The sequence below is a fragment of the Cyphellophora europaea genome, assembly GCF_000365145.1.
Source record: "Cyphellophora europaea CBS 101466 unplaced genomic scaffold supercont1.12, whole genome shotgun sequence".
Taxonomy (NCBI): domain Eukaryota; kingdom Fungi; phylum Ascomycota; class Eurotiomycetes; order Chaetothyriales; family Cyphellophoraceae; genus Cyphellophora; species Cyphellophora europaea.
In genome coordinates, this window is record NW_008481800.1 from 779,505 (window position 1) to 799,433 (window position 19,929).

Consider the following 19,929-nt stretch of genomic DNA (forward strand, 5'->3'; position numbering starts at 1 on the left):
AGGCCGGCACAAGCAATGACAACGGCGAGCACAGAACATCTCAGCAACCTGAGGGAGCGATAGACCTATCTGTATCTCCTCAATCTCTTGACGCTGCACGTCATGATGAGTCAGAGTCAACGACTGCTACAGATCAAGGCCCACACCATGGGATACCAAATATGCATGGCGATCAGAATTTGGAGCCATGCAGGAATGAAACAGGGCTGATGGTCGTGACACGCACACCGATGGGTTCAACGATTGCTGATCGATCCTGTACAAGCGGCACCGACGAAATAGGTTGTGTTGGCCTTGGCCACAATAATACGATGCCGCAGTTAGGACACGAAACGTCTACGTCCCCCATAAGAAGTCGGGATGCTAGAGTCGTAGGTCTGCCACCTTCCTTCGGCGCTCTGGAGCGACCTGATACCTCTCTGGGTACTTCGAATCGCTATCACCCAACTTCGCCATTGATAAGTTGTGAGAGGACTCATTCGGAAAATTGTGGGAAAGAACCAGCGATGATGTCACAGACACGGGAACGACACGGCGGGACAAACGACATTGCGATTTTTCCAATGGAAGGAAAAGGCCTATGGATCATGTCAGCCATTGTCAGCGAGCTGAGTGAGGTGCGACGACTCTCGAACTCGATCCAGGCATGGCCAATTCCTTCCGGGACCCTGCCTAGCAAGGATTTGACCATACTGAGTATCAAGTCGTTGAACGAGCAACGATGGCTGATACTGGCTGAAGTGTCATTTTCCTACGAGCATAGTTCAGCACAGCCTACCAGCTTGCAAGAGCGATTGGACCGACCACAAGGCACCATGCGTAGGAAGAGAGCTCCCGAGAATAGTGACAGCAGTCAAGACTCTGAAAACGACGAATATTACATACCAGAACGCACTACGAAGACAAAACGGCGCAGAAAGAACCGGCACGGGGCACGGGCTGCGAAAAAGCGGCGAACATCGTTTGAGCATGATTACAATGGAGGCTCAGGATTGAAACGGGGTGACTGGCAAGAAGAAGAAGACCACGAATTGACGAGACTCGTGGAGACTGCGACGCCTTGGGCTTCCATACTAGCGAAGTTTTCGTACAGGAGTGAGGCAGCTGTGCGATCCAGGTGGTCTTGCAAGCTCAAACCACTTCTAGCGGACGCTGCTTATACGCTACCGGCATTATGCTGATGCTGTGGTACTTATGAGAACACTCTGGATTCCATAAGACGAGAAGGGATCGATAGCTGGCGCTTCGTGGAAACAACTTCTGTCCGTCTGCGGCTCGATTCCAGCTTTCGCGACCAGTACGAAAAATAACTTGGTCAAAGACATCGCTTACAACACCTGTCTTAAGATTCTGAACAATCTGGTAGACTTTCAAGGACTCGTGGCGATGAAGAAGGCTGAATCGGATGCAGTCAGTTGATGTTCTATGACCAGTTCGTCTGAAAATCGTGCGCGTTTAGTCGACCAGCAAGCAAAGACGTTCGTCCACACCTGGAAGGGGAATCAATCTCGGCTCTTCCTGCCCTGAGGCACACGGTTTAATCTCGTGCTCTGTGATATCGCCACCGACGCCATGCTGACAAGTGCTTCTGCGCGAATCTGCTATCAGCCACGTGTACATCTGGATACACACTTCCGGCACAGCCGATCGCTTGAAAAAGCACATCCTATTCATGAATCCACATGGACAAGATCGTATGCGTGCTGGCAGCAGGCTTGCTTTCATCTGGAATTTGCGGCTGCTATCGGCCGCCATACCTGGGATGTGTTGATGCTCAAGCAGTTTGTCATTATTCTATAACCTTTTAGCATTGAAGAGGAGTATCGTTGACCACATACGTTGTTCGTGAGCATCCAACTGTCAATCTTCGCCACCACATCTAGAGTTCCAGTACAGGACATAAGCAGCCAATCGCGCCCATCCACAATGATAGAGCCATCAAGGAGTAGATTTTGTAGGAGCCTTGACCGCTGAAGAGCGTGTATAGCAATGGGGGATAATCGCCAAGAAAGACCAGATCTGAGGATCAAGGTTCCGAGGGTACTTGCCCAGTGCAACACCACAAGCTGTAGCAATCTATTCAGATCATCATGTCGCTCCCTCGTCATCACGTTATCGGCCTCGATCGCGATCGTTCTCAGTACAGGGCATCTCGCGAACGGGCTCAGACGATTTGAGGATAAGACCTTATGCAGAGACAGTAATTCGAGCTGAGGCAGAGCGACCTCGACACTCCCAACGAAATGGACCCCGCAACAGTACAAATACTTCAAGGAGCCCGCAATCCTGCCGAAGTAGTCGTTTAGTTGATTGGTCACAACCAATTGACCACGAAGAATGCAGGTTTCGAGACTTTGGCTTTGACCAGTGAACATTCCCGTAAATGCGGTCCACGCGTCACCATCAACACAAATACTTCTCAATGTGGGATATCTGCTCAGATTGATCAGGTTCAGATGCTGACGAGACGGACGACCCCGAACGTGAATTTGGAGGCTGTTTAGCTTCAACAATGAGGGCAACATCTCGAGCGCATGCTGCTGCTGGTCGACATGCACAGTCAAGTGGCGCAGATTCGACAAAGCTGGGTGATTCAGTCGTTGAGGTAGTCTCACCAGCAAAGTATCAAGCTGATTACATTTCAGCAGCTCTTCAGGAAGATCGCCGCTATCGAAAACGTCCAATCTGTTGACTTAGATTCTGGGACAGACGGATGACGCAACAAACATACCTAAGGTGACGAAGGTTGATGGCTCGAGGAATCATGTTTGCCAGAGTCGATAATGCCTTGCCACGAATGTCTCGTAGTAGCTGACTTTTGGCATGACATTCAGTGCAATGCGAACACGATCGATCGGTGATCGTTAGTTGTGTGAGGTGGTGTGCGCGATGATGATCGGATAGGATTTGTAACACCCGCAATCGCTCCACTTCCGCCTTATCGACTCTGACCGTGGAGCCGGCGCACCTAGTGCAACACAATCCGATGGGGTAGTAGAGGCGAGAGTCCAGCAAAAACGAGCCAACGTTGTTTATCTTGCGGCAGGTGAGTAAAACGCGCAAGAAGTCACGTCGCTCCAGCTTGATGGCTCATTAGCAACGAGGAACTGTCGTACGCGATCGCTTACCAGCACTAGAATTGCGAGCGTGATTTCCGATGACAATGTGTTGAAGTAGTCCATGATGCACGAACAGTGGGACAGACTTCCACTCCGGACCCAGGCTAGTAATAATAGTTGCGGAAGAATTGGACTGCCGTGCTGCCGGTTATGATTCATTTTCCATCCGCCACGTCGACTTGTGGGGAGACGGTAAGGGCAGCCTAGGAATTCGTAGGGTGGCCTGGCGCAAGCGATCCCATACAAATGCCACGACGAAGCTGACTAGTGACGCTCATGGCTCTGGTGTTCGATGGTCAAGCTCAAGCTCGAGATGGCGGCGGAAACAAGATATGCGGCGAATTTATGGTAATAGGATCGCCCATAGACGGGTGACATGAGAAGAAAGTCAAATAGCAATGTAGATATTCCGAAATTTCAGAGCGTCCTGCTTCTCCTGCCTGATGTATAATAATAGGTGTCCTTTTAAGGCCGATGGCCCGGTGTACAAGACGGAAGAACGTTAGAAGCAGGGCCTGCTGATATATGGGAACAACAGAGCCTTCTCCAGCACAGCGAAGACGCGAAGTGAGCCACTTTGAGGTAGAAAAATTTCCTGAAGATGGGGATGGCGAAACCCCTGATGTGCACCATCAAGTTGACGTGGTAAATCTCAGCCAATAATATAAGGAATTGGTCGAGTTACTGGCCATGCGACCACTCTGTAGCCTACTACCAGGATGTATGTGGCTGCGTTTCAGGTCATGCGGCCGCTATCGAGCCTTTCACCACTCTGGTAGTGCGAGAATGCCAGCAACAGCTGTGGTTGTCTTACTGCCGTTTTACAGTAATCCGGCAAGAGCGATTTGCATCACACATCATGGAATTGGGGTCAACCGCTTCGAGCCTTCTCTGGTGTTCTCTGCATGCTCACAAAACCCTCACGAAGTTGTGGTGTTTGGGATCCTGGTTTTGCAACAAGCGACACCACAGCTCTTTGCAAGGACATCTGTACCTAGGGCCATGAATTTTGTTGGCCTGCATATACTAAGGCTTGCGCAACATCTGCCACCGAGCTGTTCGAAGTACAGTACAGAATGCAGGAAGATTGTGACTAGTCTCGTCAACGGAACTGTTCTGGCTGCGGTCTCGCTGTGAAGAGCGAGAATATGGCACCCCGTATGCAGCCTAAGGGTGCGAGATCGCGTGGGAAGCAGGTTGAACAACTGCCTCGTGCCTATCGTCCTCTCACTCGCAAAGAGAAGGACGCCAAAAAGCAGTACGAGTCGTATCGACGTCGCAGAAAGTGCCTTGGAAACAAGGGTTTCGAGCTGAACACGCGTTGTAAGGCTAAGGTGTTCGTGCTTATTAAGGATAAGGAGGGTGAGCGCTCCCACTTCTGGAGCTCAGAAAAATTGTCGGATACCTGGCCTCCTAATGGAATGAAACTGGTTAGTATGACATCCGCCCTATGTATCTTGTTCCTGCGAGCTGAAGATTACGCAGGCAGCAGATAGCAATGCCAGGGTTATCCCTCTGAAGAACGAGGACGCAGAGCCTCGCTTAGCCCAGACCCGAGTTGTCCCGAAGAAGAGAGATTCAGTAACGCATATCGTCCAGCGTGATGATTCTGAGGAGGCGGATACACCGACTTCGACCGGTTCCTCGCCATCCATCCAGTCTGACTTGGTATTGTCTGCTCCCACCCCATCGCGATCTGCACAGGTGAAGACCTTCTTGGATCGCTTCCACGAATTCAGTTCGCAGCAAGCAGCGATGTGGCGCAAAGTCCGCACGACCATAGGGAGCCTGGACTGAAAGCACATTCGTCGGATCTCACCTTCTCGTAGAAGATGCCTCATGTCTTCGAAGATATATTTGGAATGACTATCTAATGTTGACTATTTCTTATCAAGAACCCTGTCCATCATGACGTCCACTATAGTGTCAGATTTGAATGTCATAGGCGTTCAAGTCGCAATCAGAATGCTGAAAAGGCAGAATAACCCGGCCGAAAGACTTGTAGCATATGTTGATCGCTGTGAGAAGCCCAGAGAAGTGAAGGGGCTCGCACGGGGCTGTGCCGAACCGCGGGACCATGTTGTAGTATTGACTGTTGTCAGAACCTGAGGTGTACCTGACGAAGTACGATTCCATGTCAGGCTTTGATTGTATAGACTATAAGTGGTTACAGGTGACGTTGGTTCGACGCCGTCATCGCATGTTGTGATCTTAGTATACGGATCCATGACAGGAGTTGTCGTGTTGATGGCTAGAGGGTCAGTCCAAGGCCTAGTCGAAGACGATATCGACTTGCCTTCCGTCGTTATGATCACACCAGTCGCTGTCATGTTCATGTTCGATAATGCTGTCGAACTGATCTTGCTCCATACGACCCAATAATCGCCCAACGAGATATTGCCTGATTGTGGCAGAGAAAGCGTTTCGCTGTCCAGGATGGTTAGTATCAGAATAGGCGCTCAGGAGGCTCTGCGTACCCCAGTGCAATGGCACTGAACACCACGGTGAACCAGAGGAGTACTTGTGAGCGTCTCATGGTGATCCTCTTCAGCCGTGCTCCAAGTACCAGTGTAGAAGGTGCGGTGTAACATTTAAAGTAGCAACTACCTGTGCCCATCAATAGCTATGGTAACCGCCAAGGTTCGAGCATGGTGTATCCAGCCATGACAGATCGATACGCATGTCGCACATCACTTTTCCGAGGTCATCATGCCGACATATATTGATCGAACTGATGTCGATGGGATCATTTTCGTCTTGCAATCATGGCTGAGTCAAAGCGCGTCAAGAAGGAGGAGCCGGATCCTACTGAGTTCATAAACTCCGTCAATGAAGAAGCTGAGGAAAAAAAAGCCGTCGAGGAAGCAAAAGCGCGGGCCACAGATGTCGTTCCTCCGACTCCGGCAACAAACTCAAAGAAACCAGAGTCAGCCGCAGCAAGCTCCACGCCGAGCGATGGTCCAGACACTGTACCTTCTGTCGAGCGAGATATGGCCGATACAACAGATATCGGTGACGACGCGGAGCCGATTCCATTGCAAGCAGACTCAGGGAGCGGAGAGATCTTTCCTGGCGTCCCATGCACGACAGTCGCAAGACGCTGCAAGAAGGGCGATGATGACCCAGCTCCCCTTTTTCTCAATCGGTACGGCCCACGGGCGAAAGGGTGGTTCGTGTGGAGCACGACGCCTGCTCTTGCTGACGGCCAGAAGATCGAAGATCTTCAGAATGTCAGCGAAAGATTCCACCGCGTGTTGGATTTTCCTCGTGAACAAGGGAAACCTCGTTACCGAGCATCGAACGTGTATGGGATTCTGAACATTGTCTGGGATTGTGAGGGTCTCCAAGGTAGTCCGATGGAAGCAGCAGAGCTGCTCAACCCCGGAAAAGTAAAAAGGGCCGAGGAACTGAAAACGCCCAAGGCGCGACGGGATTGGTTGCAGAAGGACGACCATTTCCTGGACAAATATCCAACCACGCACATGGATGTCAAATTCCACCAGAAGATCAATGGCTTCACAAACAACCCCGTGGCTAAAACCAAGGAAGATCTCTTCACCAGCTGGGAAGTAGCATCACAGTATAAGGCCTTGTATCGCAAGGAACAAATCAAATCCGAGTGGCGCGTCTACGAAGCAGCTCAGCAGCAGGCGAAACGTTTCACCGATTGGTATGCAAAAAACTTACCAGAGCAGTTTTCTGACTATCGTCGTTCTCTGAGCCGGGACCCAACGGTGCAGCCTTTCAAGAGATCAGAGGAAAGCGCGAGTCCTGCGTATGGGGATGAATTCTCCACCGGCGAAAAGCAAAAGTCTACACCATCTGAGCCGAAAGCCGTGCCTCCGCCCATTGAGAGCAAGGCGAACGAAAGCCCCGGGCTGAATCAAGATCAGAAGCAGATAAAGGATCAATCTGGGTCAGATGTCGATGATGATAAGCTGACAATGGAAGAGCTGCGAGATGCGGCTCTGCAGGGTTGGTGCGCGGCGAACCAGATCCCACAACCCAACAGCATGAGTCGCAAGGACCAGCTCAAGTTCAAGATTTATTTCGACGTCTACTCCAAGAATTTGGGATATTAGATGGTGAGCACAGCATACACTCGCTTCGTATCTTCAGTGATGATAACCGACACTCTTTTACATCAAAGACAGAGCTTCTAGAAGGAGGAATGATTATTTTGAGCTGGTCTCAGAATCTGTTTCCGGCCATCGTTGTATTCTTGGTTTCTGGTGAATGTTCTTCTGGAACAGATTCGAAGGCCGCTGATTCGACTTCAGTGCTGGGTGCGATGCGATATGATGATGGACTTACGATGTAGTTCAATGGGGGGCTTTCGCTTCGTGTCGCGTAGCTTGGCTTCGCGCAACTTGGTCTCGCGCAACTTGGAGATGGCGTGGGTTGATAATCGTGGAACTAGTGGAGTTTGTGGTCTCGAATCAGAAGTTGCAGTTCTCATATCGGGGCTGAATCCGATGGCAATGTCCTCGACTTCCTTTTCGGGCTCCTCATTATTGGAAGACGCTGGCGGCTCACGCTGCACATCCGCGCGGTGGTCAAGCTGTAGCTCCCTAAATGGAAGGGTTCTGTTCTTGCTTGGGACGGCTTGACGCGGTTGCGAGCGCGCTGGAGGAGATCTTCGTTCGATTCCCCCGGTATGGGGTGATTTAATCAGAGCTTCAGCTATTGGCATCTGCGAAAGCGAAGGAAGCGGGGGAAGTGGTTTGCCGGACACGATCGGGGCTGGATGCCACTCGTTAGTAGCCGATGCACTTGGTGGTGGGATTGCTGACCCTGATAATTTTTGGACATCATCTCCACATCTTGAAGGCGCCTTGTCTGTGCCCGATAGAATAGATAAACGAACAGGAGTACAGAGAGAACGACGGCTAGTGCCATTGCCACCGCCAAAATAATGGTGATTAGTGAATTATCCGACATCTCCAGCTGCTCTCTGGGTATGGCTACAGGTCGTCTTCCGTGTACTGGAATATTTTTGCAACTTAAATAGTCACTACCCAGACAAGGCCGTCTCAACGCCACCACATATCGAGCCTGTGTCCTCGGATGGTGGCATCCACCGAGCCTGCTTGAGGCAGAATTCTTAGCCGCTGATGGCGCCAATTCGGGAAAGCGCGCGGCGATATCCTAAATGCGACCGCTGAAAGGCATGCATTGCTCACGCATCATAAGGTTGGTGTCTTCCAGCTGAGCCCCATTTCCTTGAACCTCTATTTTCGTCTCTGACTGTGTAGACTCATGATAACTTTTTGAGTCTCAAGAATAGTCTTTGCAAGCGAGATCTCGAGTTGATTTATCTGATGCTGTTGAGCTTCAATGATGCCACCGATGCGAGCTGATGCAAGCCGTTCATGATATAATGCCACCGACTGCCAGTATATGAAGCAATTATTTTGTAGGATGTAGTGCTGTAGTTCGACACAGCGTGGACAAGGGATGATCCCGTTCATTGTGTACTGCCGCTGGGGATGGCCAGGAGGGGACCAGGCGTAGTCTTAAAAATCTGCAACTGAGTACCGGCAACCACAGCTTTTGGTGGCTGTCCGGCCACGACTGTGAGTAGAAGTAGGCGGTTCGCTACCATGGAACTCAGGTGCTTCATTGTCTTATAATGGAGAAAGGGCTACTTTTCATTGAAGTTCTGGCCACTAAACACTACGCTTTATCGAAAACTCAACAGTATGTTCGACATTCAAGAAAGCATAGCCGAAATTGATCGCGTGTGGAATGATCAAATGCAATACTCGAATTACCAACGACAGCAGCGACTCCGCCAGAGTATTGCAACCTTCCTAGAGAACCAGGATCGAGTCGTTGAGGGGCTGCATGACAGGCTTCGCACCCTAGGAGACCAGAAATCACGTCAACGAATGCACCCAAGCACTAATGGGGGCGGCCCGGTCGCAGAGACAGACTTTGTACCCGCTACTGTAGAGCTCGATGAGCTTTGGCTGGCTATCAGCGAGCTCGGTCTGGGGCTTGCCTCCGCGTGGAATCTGCGTGCTGGCACGCGCGAAGAAATTCAACAGCAGTTGCGTTCTAAGGGATTGAGCGATCAGACCGTGCAGAGGATGTGTAATGCACCAGGCTTTTGGGAAGAAGTGGAGGAGCGACTCGTTCGTCGCAGGTCAGTCAGACATCGGGTATCGAACTGCAAGGTATCCGGAGATGCGCAGGGATGTGCATGAGGGGCACATTCGATTACGCCTTGCTGCGAGGTGGTCGCCGGCCAGCCAGTGGTCATTAGAGGCGGAGTCTACGGGTCCTTGGTTCCATTGGTGGTTTGCATGGAGAACGAATAAGATTTTGCCGCCGGCCGGGGCGATGGCTTGAACTTTCCCGACGTCTAGCTTCGCGCAAGCGCCGTCTTGGAACTCATCTGTCCAATAAGACGCCGGATCCACTTCTCTTGGTGACCATCTTGGCCTATGGCGTGTATGAGCCAATAACAAGCCGATCAGAAGACGGGGAGAATGATCAAGCTTCGGAGTATTGCGACCGCATGGAACAGTATAAATCGAGGCTGTGATGGCATCCATCCCAATCGTTCATTTCCAGTTCCAGACCTTTGAGAAGAACTCTACTATAGAATGCCTGAAATCCAACAACCAACTCCGATGCGTCTCCCCCTCTCGGGGGCAGCCTTGCAAGTTCAAGACATTGCACCTGGTGCTCACAGAGACGTTTACGAGGGCGTAACCAGCTCCGCTACCTTGTGTTACCCAGCCCAAGCTTGTCAGTCACAAGCGAAGGATCTTTCTGGTGGTTATGAAGCCACAGATGGAGTACTGCGGCCAGCCTTCGAAACTCACGACGAAATGAACACGAGAGGAAATCAACCCATTACCGACCGAGACTATTATGATACTATACAGAAACCGCTGCAGAATCCTTCTACGATGCTCATCGATATCCCGTCAGAAATCAGACAGTTGCAGTTACGGCTCACTGCCCTGGAACAAGCATTGTCAAACCTCTGGTACCAGCAGCAGGCCCCGTATTGGGAATGCACCTCTGACAATGCGGAGTTCCTTGTGCCGCCCTTCATCAATATGCAAGGACAGAACTATTACAATTCAACATGGCCTACCCAGTCCGATATCTTCTGCAGTGATGGTACAAGGACGCAGGAATAATGGCAATGCTTTGGGGTATACCTCGGCTCTGGTTGCAAGTCTACTCTTCTTAGAATCATCAGTGTCACACAATTGCTGCTGCAAATCAAGCCGCCCAGAATCAAACTCATTACTATACTTGCTCTCTTGCTCCACGGATAGAATTGCTGCTCGACCCAACCTCGGCGCTGGATCTAAATCACCCAGACTGGACCATAACAGGGTTCCCTGTGATCTGCTACTATCCGCCTATCGCTTCTCTGTCGTAATTACATATCTTATTGTGTTTCAACCCCGGAAGGTATGGGTGGGGACCGAAGCCGTCTCTGAGTTCAGGGTCAAACAGATCCCCCGTCCTCCAACGTTTGTTCTCCTCGCCTTGCCACCCCTACGACACCAGCCAGTCTTGACTAAGGTGCCCTGATGCGCTTCTAATGCTGCGTAGGTAACTTTTCAACAGCGAGATCCTTCCAACGTAAACAACGTTACATATATGTTCGAGATTGTGCCGTTATCCCCTATCTACAGGCGTACTTTTGAGAGCGATGACCGGTCAAAACTGCTGCGACTCGGTAGGTTGAGCTACGGCACCATCACCATTGAGCTCGTTCAAGAAAGATACGGACGCCTTAACCATCTCAGCTATCTCCTCATGCCCTTCCTCGGCCTTTTGCAGGCCCACTTGTATCTGATTCATCCGTTTCTCGTAAGCTGCCAGGCGGCACAGCAGTGCATGGTTCCTGAATCACAAATAAGTAATGGGTCGAATAAATTTAGCCATCTTACTGCTGTTCGATCTTGGAAAGGCGGTCTTCGAAAATACGCAATCGTGCCGCCGCCTGACCAAACTGCTGCGTGACTGCTCGTGCTCTGGCGTGTGGTTGTGCAGGGTACCTCAGCGTTCCAACTGCTTGCTTCGTATTTGTACCAGGTTTACGTATAGCTGGTTCTCTCAGTGGTATACGTGATCCATGATTGAGTGCAGGCCGGCCGGCAAATGCTGGTGCCGGAACGCTGGCTGAGATCGACGGCCCATTGAGAGGCTCGAATTCTGGCAAAGGGCTAAAGTCGAGGCTCAAGGATCCTTCGTCTGGGAGTGCGTCAAACGCATAGTGGCCTTGCTGTGGGACGTTGAAAGCAGCCTGATTCTCGTCGATTTGCTCCATGGCGTCCACGACGGGTTGAGCACAAATATCGTGGCGAAAAGCAGAGACTTATGCACAGGGTTATATGACAAAAACACGGGTATAGTACAAAGCGAAGACATGTGCACATAACTTTTGCTTTGGCCACAGATGAAACATTGTATTGACCTCGAAAACGTGTTGTCCTCGCCTCCCTGACTCTACGTCCAACCCACAGAGATGAATGGGTCCCAAGCTCTGCCCTGACCTGGTCAAGTGGATTCATTCATGTCCGCTATGCATAATGTGGGGTAGTAGCTACTTTCTCTCAAAGTCTGGCTGCTCAAGACCTAGCTTTCCAAGGCATGACGACATCTCCCAATGACTCACACTGGCATGCTACAAGAGCATCGTAGGCACATGGGTCAGGACTAGACGATCTCTGACAAGTCCTTGCCGCATGTCAGTCACAATACCGGAGCAGATGGACTGGGTCGGTAAGTTGCTGAAGATAGTGTTCCACGACTCATATGCCACGGCTTCTTTGTGAGTCAGAATCAGGACTTTGCCACGAGCAATTACTTGCATGACCTGAAAGGCGTGCATCTGTTCGATCATCAAGGGTGAGAGTCGCAAGAGATGGAAGAACTCGTCCAGGCGTGGTGGGTGCCAAAAGTCCTGATTTGGCTGGCATGTCATTCGTTGCGCACACGAGCGGCAGGTCGTCAGCACCAGAGTCGAATGCTTTGACCTGACAATGAATCGACAGGATGACAGATCGCATGTCGTTTCGAACTGGATCATCACAGCGCCGATGCAGCCATGGCAGAGCAGGAACAATTTCTCTTTCTTGTAACGGCTCCCGGGGGAAGGAATGATGCTGTGACTGGCCGTTGGTGGCGAAGAACCCGTCAAATTGAGGCTGCTGATATCGCTGGAAGGTAGAGGCTCGGAGAGGTGTCGTTCATCGTCGGTGTTTGACATGATAGAATGAGGAGATCCCCACGGCGCTGTGGGTGCCAGGAGTAGTAAAAGTGGCGAGTCGATTGTCTCTTAAGTACAGGCGTGCTCGATATGAATTGGTGCCATACGGTCATTGTAGAAAGGGCAGGTTCGAGGAGAACTGTACCACCCTACCATATCAGCTGCAGGATGGATCCTAATACAGGCAGGAGCTGTTGCGCTATAGAAAGCTGTGTGTCAGGGCAATGATGAAAAGGTTGCGGAGCGTATACTGTAATGACTGCTGAATGGACTCACACGACCTACTCAGGTTTGGAAATGGCGTGCATTATTATACTGCTCTCGAGATACTTATGTTTATTTGGCAAGTACCTGTTAACTTTCTCGGAACATCTTAGAGTATGATACGTAGCCTCATTCCGCTGATACTGATATCGCGCATATCGTACTAAGCAACTGCTTGTGGTCTACGTAGACAGAACTTCACGCCACATTCACGCGGTCGTGCCTCACGTACTTGGGGGGGGGGGGGGGGGGTTTGGAGTGGAAGCGGCGTGGAACTTCGCGTGTGCCTGAATACATTAGCACTCGGAAGACATGCCCACACCAAGCACAGTATGACTGAACTTATCGCAGGGCCCCAGAATCTCGGAGCCACAATAAGTTGTGGACAGTCAGGAATAAGAAACGACAACGTTTTCAGCGGCAAGTACCAACACGACCGCGGTATATAAAGTTATCAATATCGGCATGTGTGCAGGACAACGAAACTTGGCCAGCAACATGGACAGTAGCAGGCCTACCGTCAGATTTCAAGCACGATCACTTCTGGAGGATGAGTGGGCAGTTGTACGGCGATTTGTCGACCACAGCAGGCGTTGCCAAGTGTGCCGGATTTGCGAATCCGACCTGTCTTTCTGCCCGCGAGGATATGGGTATGCCAAGGATGTACGGCAATACCTGTATATGAAGAAAAACACAGACGACGAGAATGTGTATTCAGAAATTGATCTCCATCGATTTCAGCAGGAGCGTACACTGCATATTTCCTCGAAATACAACGCCATACGTCATATTCTCCGTGGACGTGGCCGATCAGAACCACGAATCCCACTGCGCTTTCCACAGCATCGTCGCGCAGTGAGCGGAGAGAACCCGACTCGAGCACCGCAGACTTATGGAGATTCAGAGTACATCACGGTGCTGGCCCATATTCCGGCAATATCGGTGCCCGTGACGATTCCGCTGTCTAAGCTAAGGAAGTAGCTTTTATATCCCATCACTAGCTCCGTCTGCTATGCGCACCATGACATTGTCTTGTTCATACTTACCAATATGATGGGCCGTTGTCCGATCCTGCAAATAGAATGACTGTTGCAGTAGTAAACATAATTGACTGCGTGCTGCGTTAGCATAAGCACCAATGCACAATAAGAGATTCGTACCAAGTTCAGTGAACTCCAGTTGACCATTGTTAATCTGCTTTGGCGACTGTGCTCGAGAGAGTCGACATTCTAGTTATTCTGCCAACGCAGACCAACTCCATCTAGCACCTATCAGGCCCAGTGAGCAAAATGCGTATTAAGGTAAGCAGTGTTTCTAAGCCGGCTGATCGGGGGACGAAGTCTTGCAATCAGAAGATGGGCATTACGATTCGACAGCAATTGTTGTGCAACCGACTAGGACTGCAAATGGGACAAGAATGAGGGAATGTAGAGAAAATAGATCAAGCAGGGCAGGCTCTCTGACCCTGAGACCCAACACAGGAAATCAGATGCTCTGGGAAGATCCTACCCGCGTTTCAGAACCCGCGGCCGCGAGGCAACCACTTTCTACATGGCCATCGACAAAGACCTGTCCATTTCTATGTAAAGGTCACGTGGTAATGGCCTCTGACCCTGACGAACATCACAGCAGCCTCCTTTTATGCGGTGGTGCAGGCGGTCGACTTGCGGTCGCATGTTCTGAAACAGAAGCGACTGCCCATCACTCTGAGAGGTGGACATAGTGTGGTCACACCCCTCTCTTTTGAGAAGGTATCGCGCAGTCTGAAACACGAGCTAGTGGCCATGATTCTTTGAGGTGTGCACGGATGGTCGACATGTGGTCGCATGTTGCAAAAGATGAGCTAGCGACCACCTTTCCCGGAGGCATGTACACCTGGTCGCTATGTGGTCACACCTAAATTTTCTTGATGTGTGCAGACTTGAAAAACGAGTCCGTGACCACCATTCTATGTGGTAGCTCAGGTGAACGGCCTTGAGGTCGCATATTTCTGACACCCTCGAAAGCAGCCATTATTCGACGAGGTGTACTGAAAGTGGGTTATGTGTTCACGACCATCATTTCTTGAGGTGTTGAAGACTTGAAACGCGCGCTCGTCGCCATCATTCCGCGAGGTGTATAGGAGTGGCTGTGCAGCCACATACCCATCATATTCTGGGGTGATCTTAACCTGAAACACACGCTAGTAGCGACCATTTTGCGAGGTGTATAGAAGGTGGATGTGCAGGCAGGCCCACGGCTTATAGTGGCACGTTTCAGGGTCACTCTACGCACCCTGAGGACTGATTTGCGGTTCTCTTTCGCACGGACAGGCGCTGCCAAACTACAACTGCTCGGAAGACGACGGCCTCATACGTGATGGCAACGGGGCGAAGAAGGTCAGCTCCTGTGGGGAGTCTCTTCGACCCTGAAAGCAACGAAGCTCTCACCTCATAGAATGATGGTCGCTAGCTCATGTCTCGGATGATGCGGCCGCAGGCGACCACGTTCTGCCACCTCACATTGTGGTGGCAGGCTTTCGCATGCCCTGGTTTATGCTCCCGCGGATTAGCTACCTTCCCGCACCTCGTAAAATGATGGACAAAAGTGAATACCTGAGAGATTTCGTCATCGGCCAGGACACACGGCGCGACCTTCGTTCTGCGAGGTTACGAGAGGTGGTCGCCTTGTGGTCATATCTTCTGAAACACGAGCTAGTGACCATCATACTACGAGGTGTGTGTTCTGGTGCACTTCAGGGTCAAAGACGATCCGTTTTGAATGAAGTTCTCTCATCTCATGTGGTATCGTACGCAGATGCGGTCGACATACAGTTGGAAGAGATCAGGCTTGTGATTGGTTGAAAGATATCGTCCATGACCTCCAACAGTGTGTCCCAGTGTCAAAGACAATTCCGGCCGCAGCTGCGCACTCAATCTACAGATGTCTGTACGCGGGAAACCCAGCTTGGCCTCGGATGCCTCTATCAAATTTTCTATGCCACAATGGCATCGTCTGGGACTGTATTTCACCCGCCAAAAGTACTGTTTATGAGTCGGTCCGGCATTACTGTAATGTCATCGAACCACCGCCTCAATTACCAGCTGGTCAGTCTATTCGATCTTGAACTTGTACCACAAGATCTTCTGGTCCGAAGGTGCAAAATAGCTAGCAAGCGAGGTCCTTGGTACCTCTCTTGTCGTCTACAAGAGTACCACGACGACAGATTACAAGTCAAGAGTCCATGCTTATGCTCAGTCACCAGAGTACAAGTACCTGCGTAACGCCCAGAGTCTCAGCCCGTGAGTGATGGCTGTCGGATCTAACTCACAATGCAGGTTGAAGAGCACAAGTTCACCAAGCAGGCCCAAACACAAAGTTACGTGTCGCTTCCATCGTTCTCGATATCGGGGGCTCTAAGAGCCTTTTATGAGTGGCAACATTGCCAACCTGAGCACGACATTAACCTGCTTTACTCCAGTGCAGCCTTTAGCCTCATGCAGATCACACAAGAGATGTTTAGCGAAGGCTCCCTATACGGCGAGATGCAGTGCTTGAACGAAGCCATCAATGGGCAGGACGCGACAACATCTTACAGTACAGCGCTACGAAACTTAATTCGCAGCTTGAGCCACGGAGAGCACAGATCAGCCGATGAGACCATTGCTAGAGTTGTGTTGCTGGCTCTGCAGGCAAGCATATCGAATTTTCATGGACCAGAGTTCTGGATCCACATGCGCGGGTTGTCTGGTGTCGTTCATGATCGCGGGTCCTGCAATCTGAAGACTCCTAAAGCGCAGCTTTTGATACGAGCATGCCGTACTGGTCTACTTTACACCCAGATGTTCGATCCACAAATACCACTAGCCGAGAATAGAGTATGGCGTCACGGTCTCAACATCGAGGCTGAGTACACCGATATGGATACGCTTGTCGGTTTCATGGCCTCCATCTCGATTCTGATGAGGAGAGCGGCGGTATGTCGATCGAAGCAAGAGGGCGTATGCGTCACCACAGAAGCCCGCCAGGTGGTCACGCAAATGACTCTTTGGTACGCAAAAGCCGGCGATCGAATCAGCTGGTCAGTATGCAAGCAAATAGGAAATAACGTCAAGTGTCCCCTTGACTCCTTTCTGAGCTTTGCAAATCCAGTGTATGCCGAGATTTGTCTGCTATATCATACCATCCTGTTGGCTTTCGCCGATTTCATGGAGTCGCGTACAGGAGTGGTCACATTCGACCTAGCCAGGTGCCCACCATGTTTTGACGCCTTCACTCTGGCTTACAATGTTACTCGGATGGTACCATACTTCCTTGCGGGAGGGATCCTGGGATATTTCACGGTAAACTTCCCTGTGAGGTTCGCTCTACGTTCCTTCAATCGTCTCGAAGCGGTGGAATACAGGCAGTGGCTGTTGAATGTCATCAAGACATCCCGTCTGGCTTCCCTTGATACAAGGGACTTTTTCTCCGAGCGTCCACAGTGCTGAGAGCTGAAAGTTGTGCATCGTCCGGCAGGGGGCAATGGCAGCTTCTTGCTTCGCATGCCCATATACCGGCGGCTCTGCAACCGAGATCGCTACAACGACCTCAGTGCAGTTATCGTCGGATCAAAGCGGCCCACGTGGAACGCATTGCAAATTTGTGTTCCAATTCAGTTGAACATTGCACAGAATGACTACCCAAGGAGCAGGCATGCCGCAGTTTCAGAACAGCTCGCGTTCAAAGAAGGGGCACCGCAACGGCCAGAGAGCAGTATCGGCAGCCGGCTGGTGCTCAATGAAGTCGGCAGCTTAAACCAAGATATAGATATCCACCATGTACAGTATCTCCAGGATATAGTATTTCAGATCTCAATTTTCGTGACTTGAAAGCTAACTGTGTCCGCTGCTGTTTTTGACGAAAGCGGAGGGAAGCTCGACAAAGCGCGGTTGTCTCTTGCATTGAACCATACCATCTCACGCGCCAATGAGGACTGTCGACAGGTTTAATCCTATGGCACACTTAGAACACGGACACAGGGGCGATGAGAATGCTCGTGATCGCTAGACCGCAACGAGAAGCCCGTGGCTTTGCAAGATAAGTGGGCGTCAACTCTACAAAGCCCAGTAAAAGGCGAGGCCAAACCTACACAGGACGAGACATCGGTAGGTCACTCTGCGTGCTTGTAGCGGCGGGTTTTGCAGCCTCCCGTCCAACCTCCCCTCCCCAAAAGGACTGGACTTCTTGAGCAGTGACGCCACTGCCAAGACTTTTGCGATCCTTCCATACCGACCGTCAAGCTACGGCGCCACCCATGTCAGTGGATTCGAGGGAATGCGCACACGACTTACAGCTCGTCTAGTGATGATTGCGTTGACTGCGGCGAGTAGGCGAGTCGAATGTGTTTGTGGTGGCGACAGACTGAGCCTGATGTTCTTGCAGAGCTACCTCAACATAAACAACCTGGGGCTTATTGATTGTTGAATGATCCTTAGTATCCATCTCGACTTCAGAGCATCATTTACTGCCGCTGAGAGCGTATGTATATTCGTACTTGTGAATGATGTTGATATCTTTTGGGTGTTGGGAGAAATGTTTTGCGCCAAGATGCTCTGCCATTCTTAACCCTGCATTGGGTCACTGATGACCTATGGTAGGGCACTTGTCTGGCTAGACCAAGCAATTCTGTATGTTTTGGCCACAGAAGTCATTCAAGGCTTGTTTTAACCTCAGAACTATCCGGGGTTCTAATCGAATGACCGAAATGGACCAGTTAAGGTAGAGAGCGCCGCCCGATGTCGCGACGGGCATCGCTTTGACCCTGAGAACACACCGCTACAATCCGTGGATGATCTTGTCAACCAATCTGTAAGCATGCTGGTGTTTCAGGAAATGCGACCACCGGGCGAGCATCTCTACACACCCCGTAGAATGACGGGTTGTGGCGCATGCTTTGATCGACGACGCAATTTCGTAGGGAGCCACCTCCGCCCATGATCGGTCACTCCCAACAGTCCAACAAGGCCTACGGATGGGTGGATCGCAACCACCATATGTCGACCCGAGACAAGCGCTAGTGACCATCATTCTATGAGGTGTGCAGAAGGTGGCTGTGCGGTCACACCCATACTTTTGCGAGGTGTACAGAGGCCATCGGCTTGCGATCGCACCAGCAGCTACCCATTATTCTAGGAGGTATGCAGAGGCGGTCGACTGGCGGCTGTATATCCTGAAACACAAGCTAGTAACCATCATTCTATGCGGTATGTGTCGTGTAGCATTCAGGGGTAATGAAGATCCCCTTCAGCTTGATGTTCATCGCTTGAAAGGAGACCAGGCCTGAGATATCTCCCTGCGCGAATCTCATTTTGGCGCCACCAGAATCAATGCTCTATTCAACACATCTCGGAGAGTCAGTTGTTTTCAAGCGGATCTAACAGGCCGATAAGTCACTCTGTGCTACAGCACAGCGAACCGAGAGGATGGGAAATACTGGTCGATATGCTCAAAAGTCACGATTCGAATACTCTCCGTTGCATGGACGCAGCTACATCTCTCCTAGCGCGATACACCCTGTTTCGAAGGCGGGCATGCGTTTCCATAATGGTGCGTCTCCTTCCAAGGGTACTGTATTCAGAGATACAGTATTCCCACAGTCTGCTCCTTTCGCCTCCTGTAGCAGCAACTCGTGGCCCTGTCGAATGTATCAGGCGCTTTGGTGAGCATGAAACGGGCCGGGGAGCAGCGCCACAAGACCTGTTTCCTGAAGAGGGTGGCATCCAAGGGGGTGATACTGTAAAGCACCATCTCCCAGCCAGGAAATTTGGATCGAACGAGAACCTTGAGGAAGGTAGAAACAGCTTCGACGTCATTGGGCGGCAAACTGCCAATGCCTGAGTTTTGTTGATGTCCAACGGCCACGTGTCGGGCCCTGATCTTAATGTGGTGTTCCAGATATTTTTGTGCCTGGATCCTCCCTCACTCAACCCCAAAATAAGGCTTCTGAGTCCAGTCTCAGCCTAGCGCCGGCGTGGTGCGCATATATAGCACCTAGACACTTGCCACTTCTGCTCAATGCCTCTTGTCTTCTCTAACATGCTCAAGGTCACCTCCTACTCTTACGGATGGTGCTTAACAAGCACCATCGACATCAACCAGATTAACTGGTTCATACCCCAGGTATCCCCATCACAGCCCTGTGATACTGGTGGGCTAATGATATACAGCGGGCATTCATTACCGTGAACGAGAATATTATCCATTGCTATGGTAGAGAGAACAAGTGGCGAGCACCGATTGATGAAAACGGCGTCTTGAAGATCTTTATTTATCGACTAGAAG

At 50.9% G+C, this 19,929-nt stretch overlaps 2 protein-coding genes across 2 annotated transcripts; both read left to right on the top strand.

The window, feature by feature from the left end:
* Positions 1 to 5,884: 5,884 nt before the first annotated feature.
* HMPREF1541_10438 (uncharacterized protein) lies at positions 5,885 to 7,201 on the top strand (the record flags this gene model as incomplete). Its single annotated transcript, XM_008715109.1, has 1 exon — positions 5,885 to 7,201. One exon carries the CDS (start codon positions 5,885 to 5,887, stop codon positions 7,199 to 7,201), a length of 1,317 nt encoding a protein of 438 aa, XP_008713331.1.
* Positions 7,202 to 15,938: 8,737 nt separating this feature from the next.
* HMPREF1541_10439 (uncharacterized protein) lies at positions 15,939 to 17,096 on the top strand (the record flags this gene model as incomplete). The annotated part of the gene is made up of 1 exon (XM_008715110.1): positions 15,939 to 17,096. One exon carries the CDS (start codon positions 15,939 to 15,941, stop codon positions 17,094 to 17,096), a length of 1,158 nt encoding a protein of 385 aa, XP_008713332.1.
* Between the last annotated feature and the right edge of the window lie 2,833 nt (positions 17,097 to 19,929).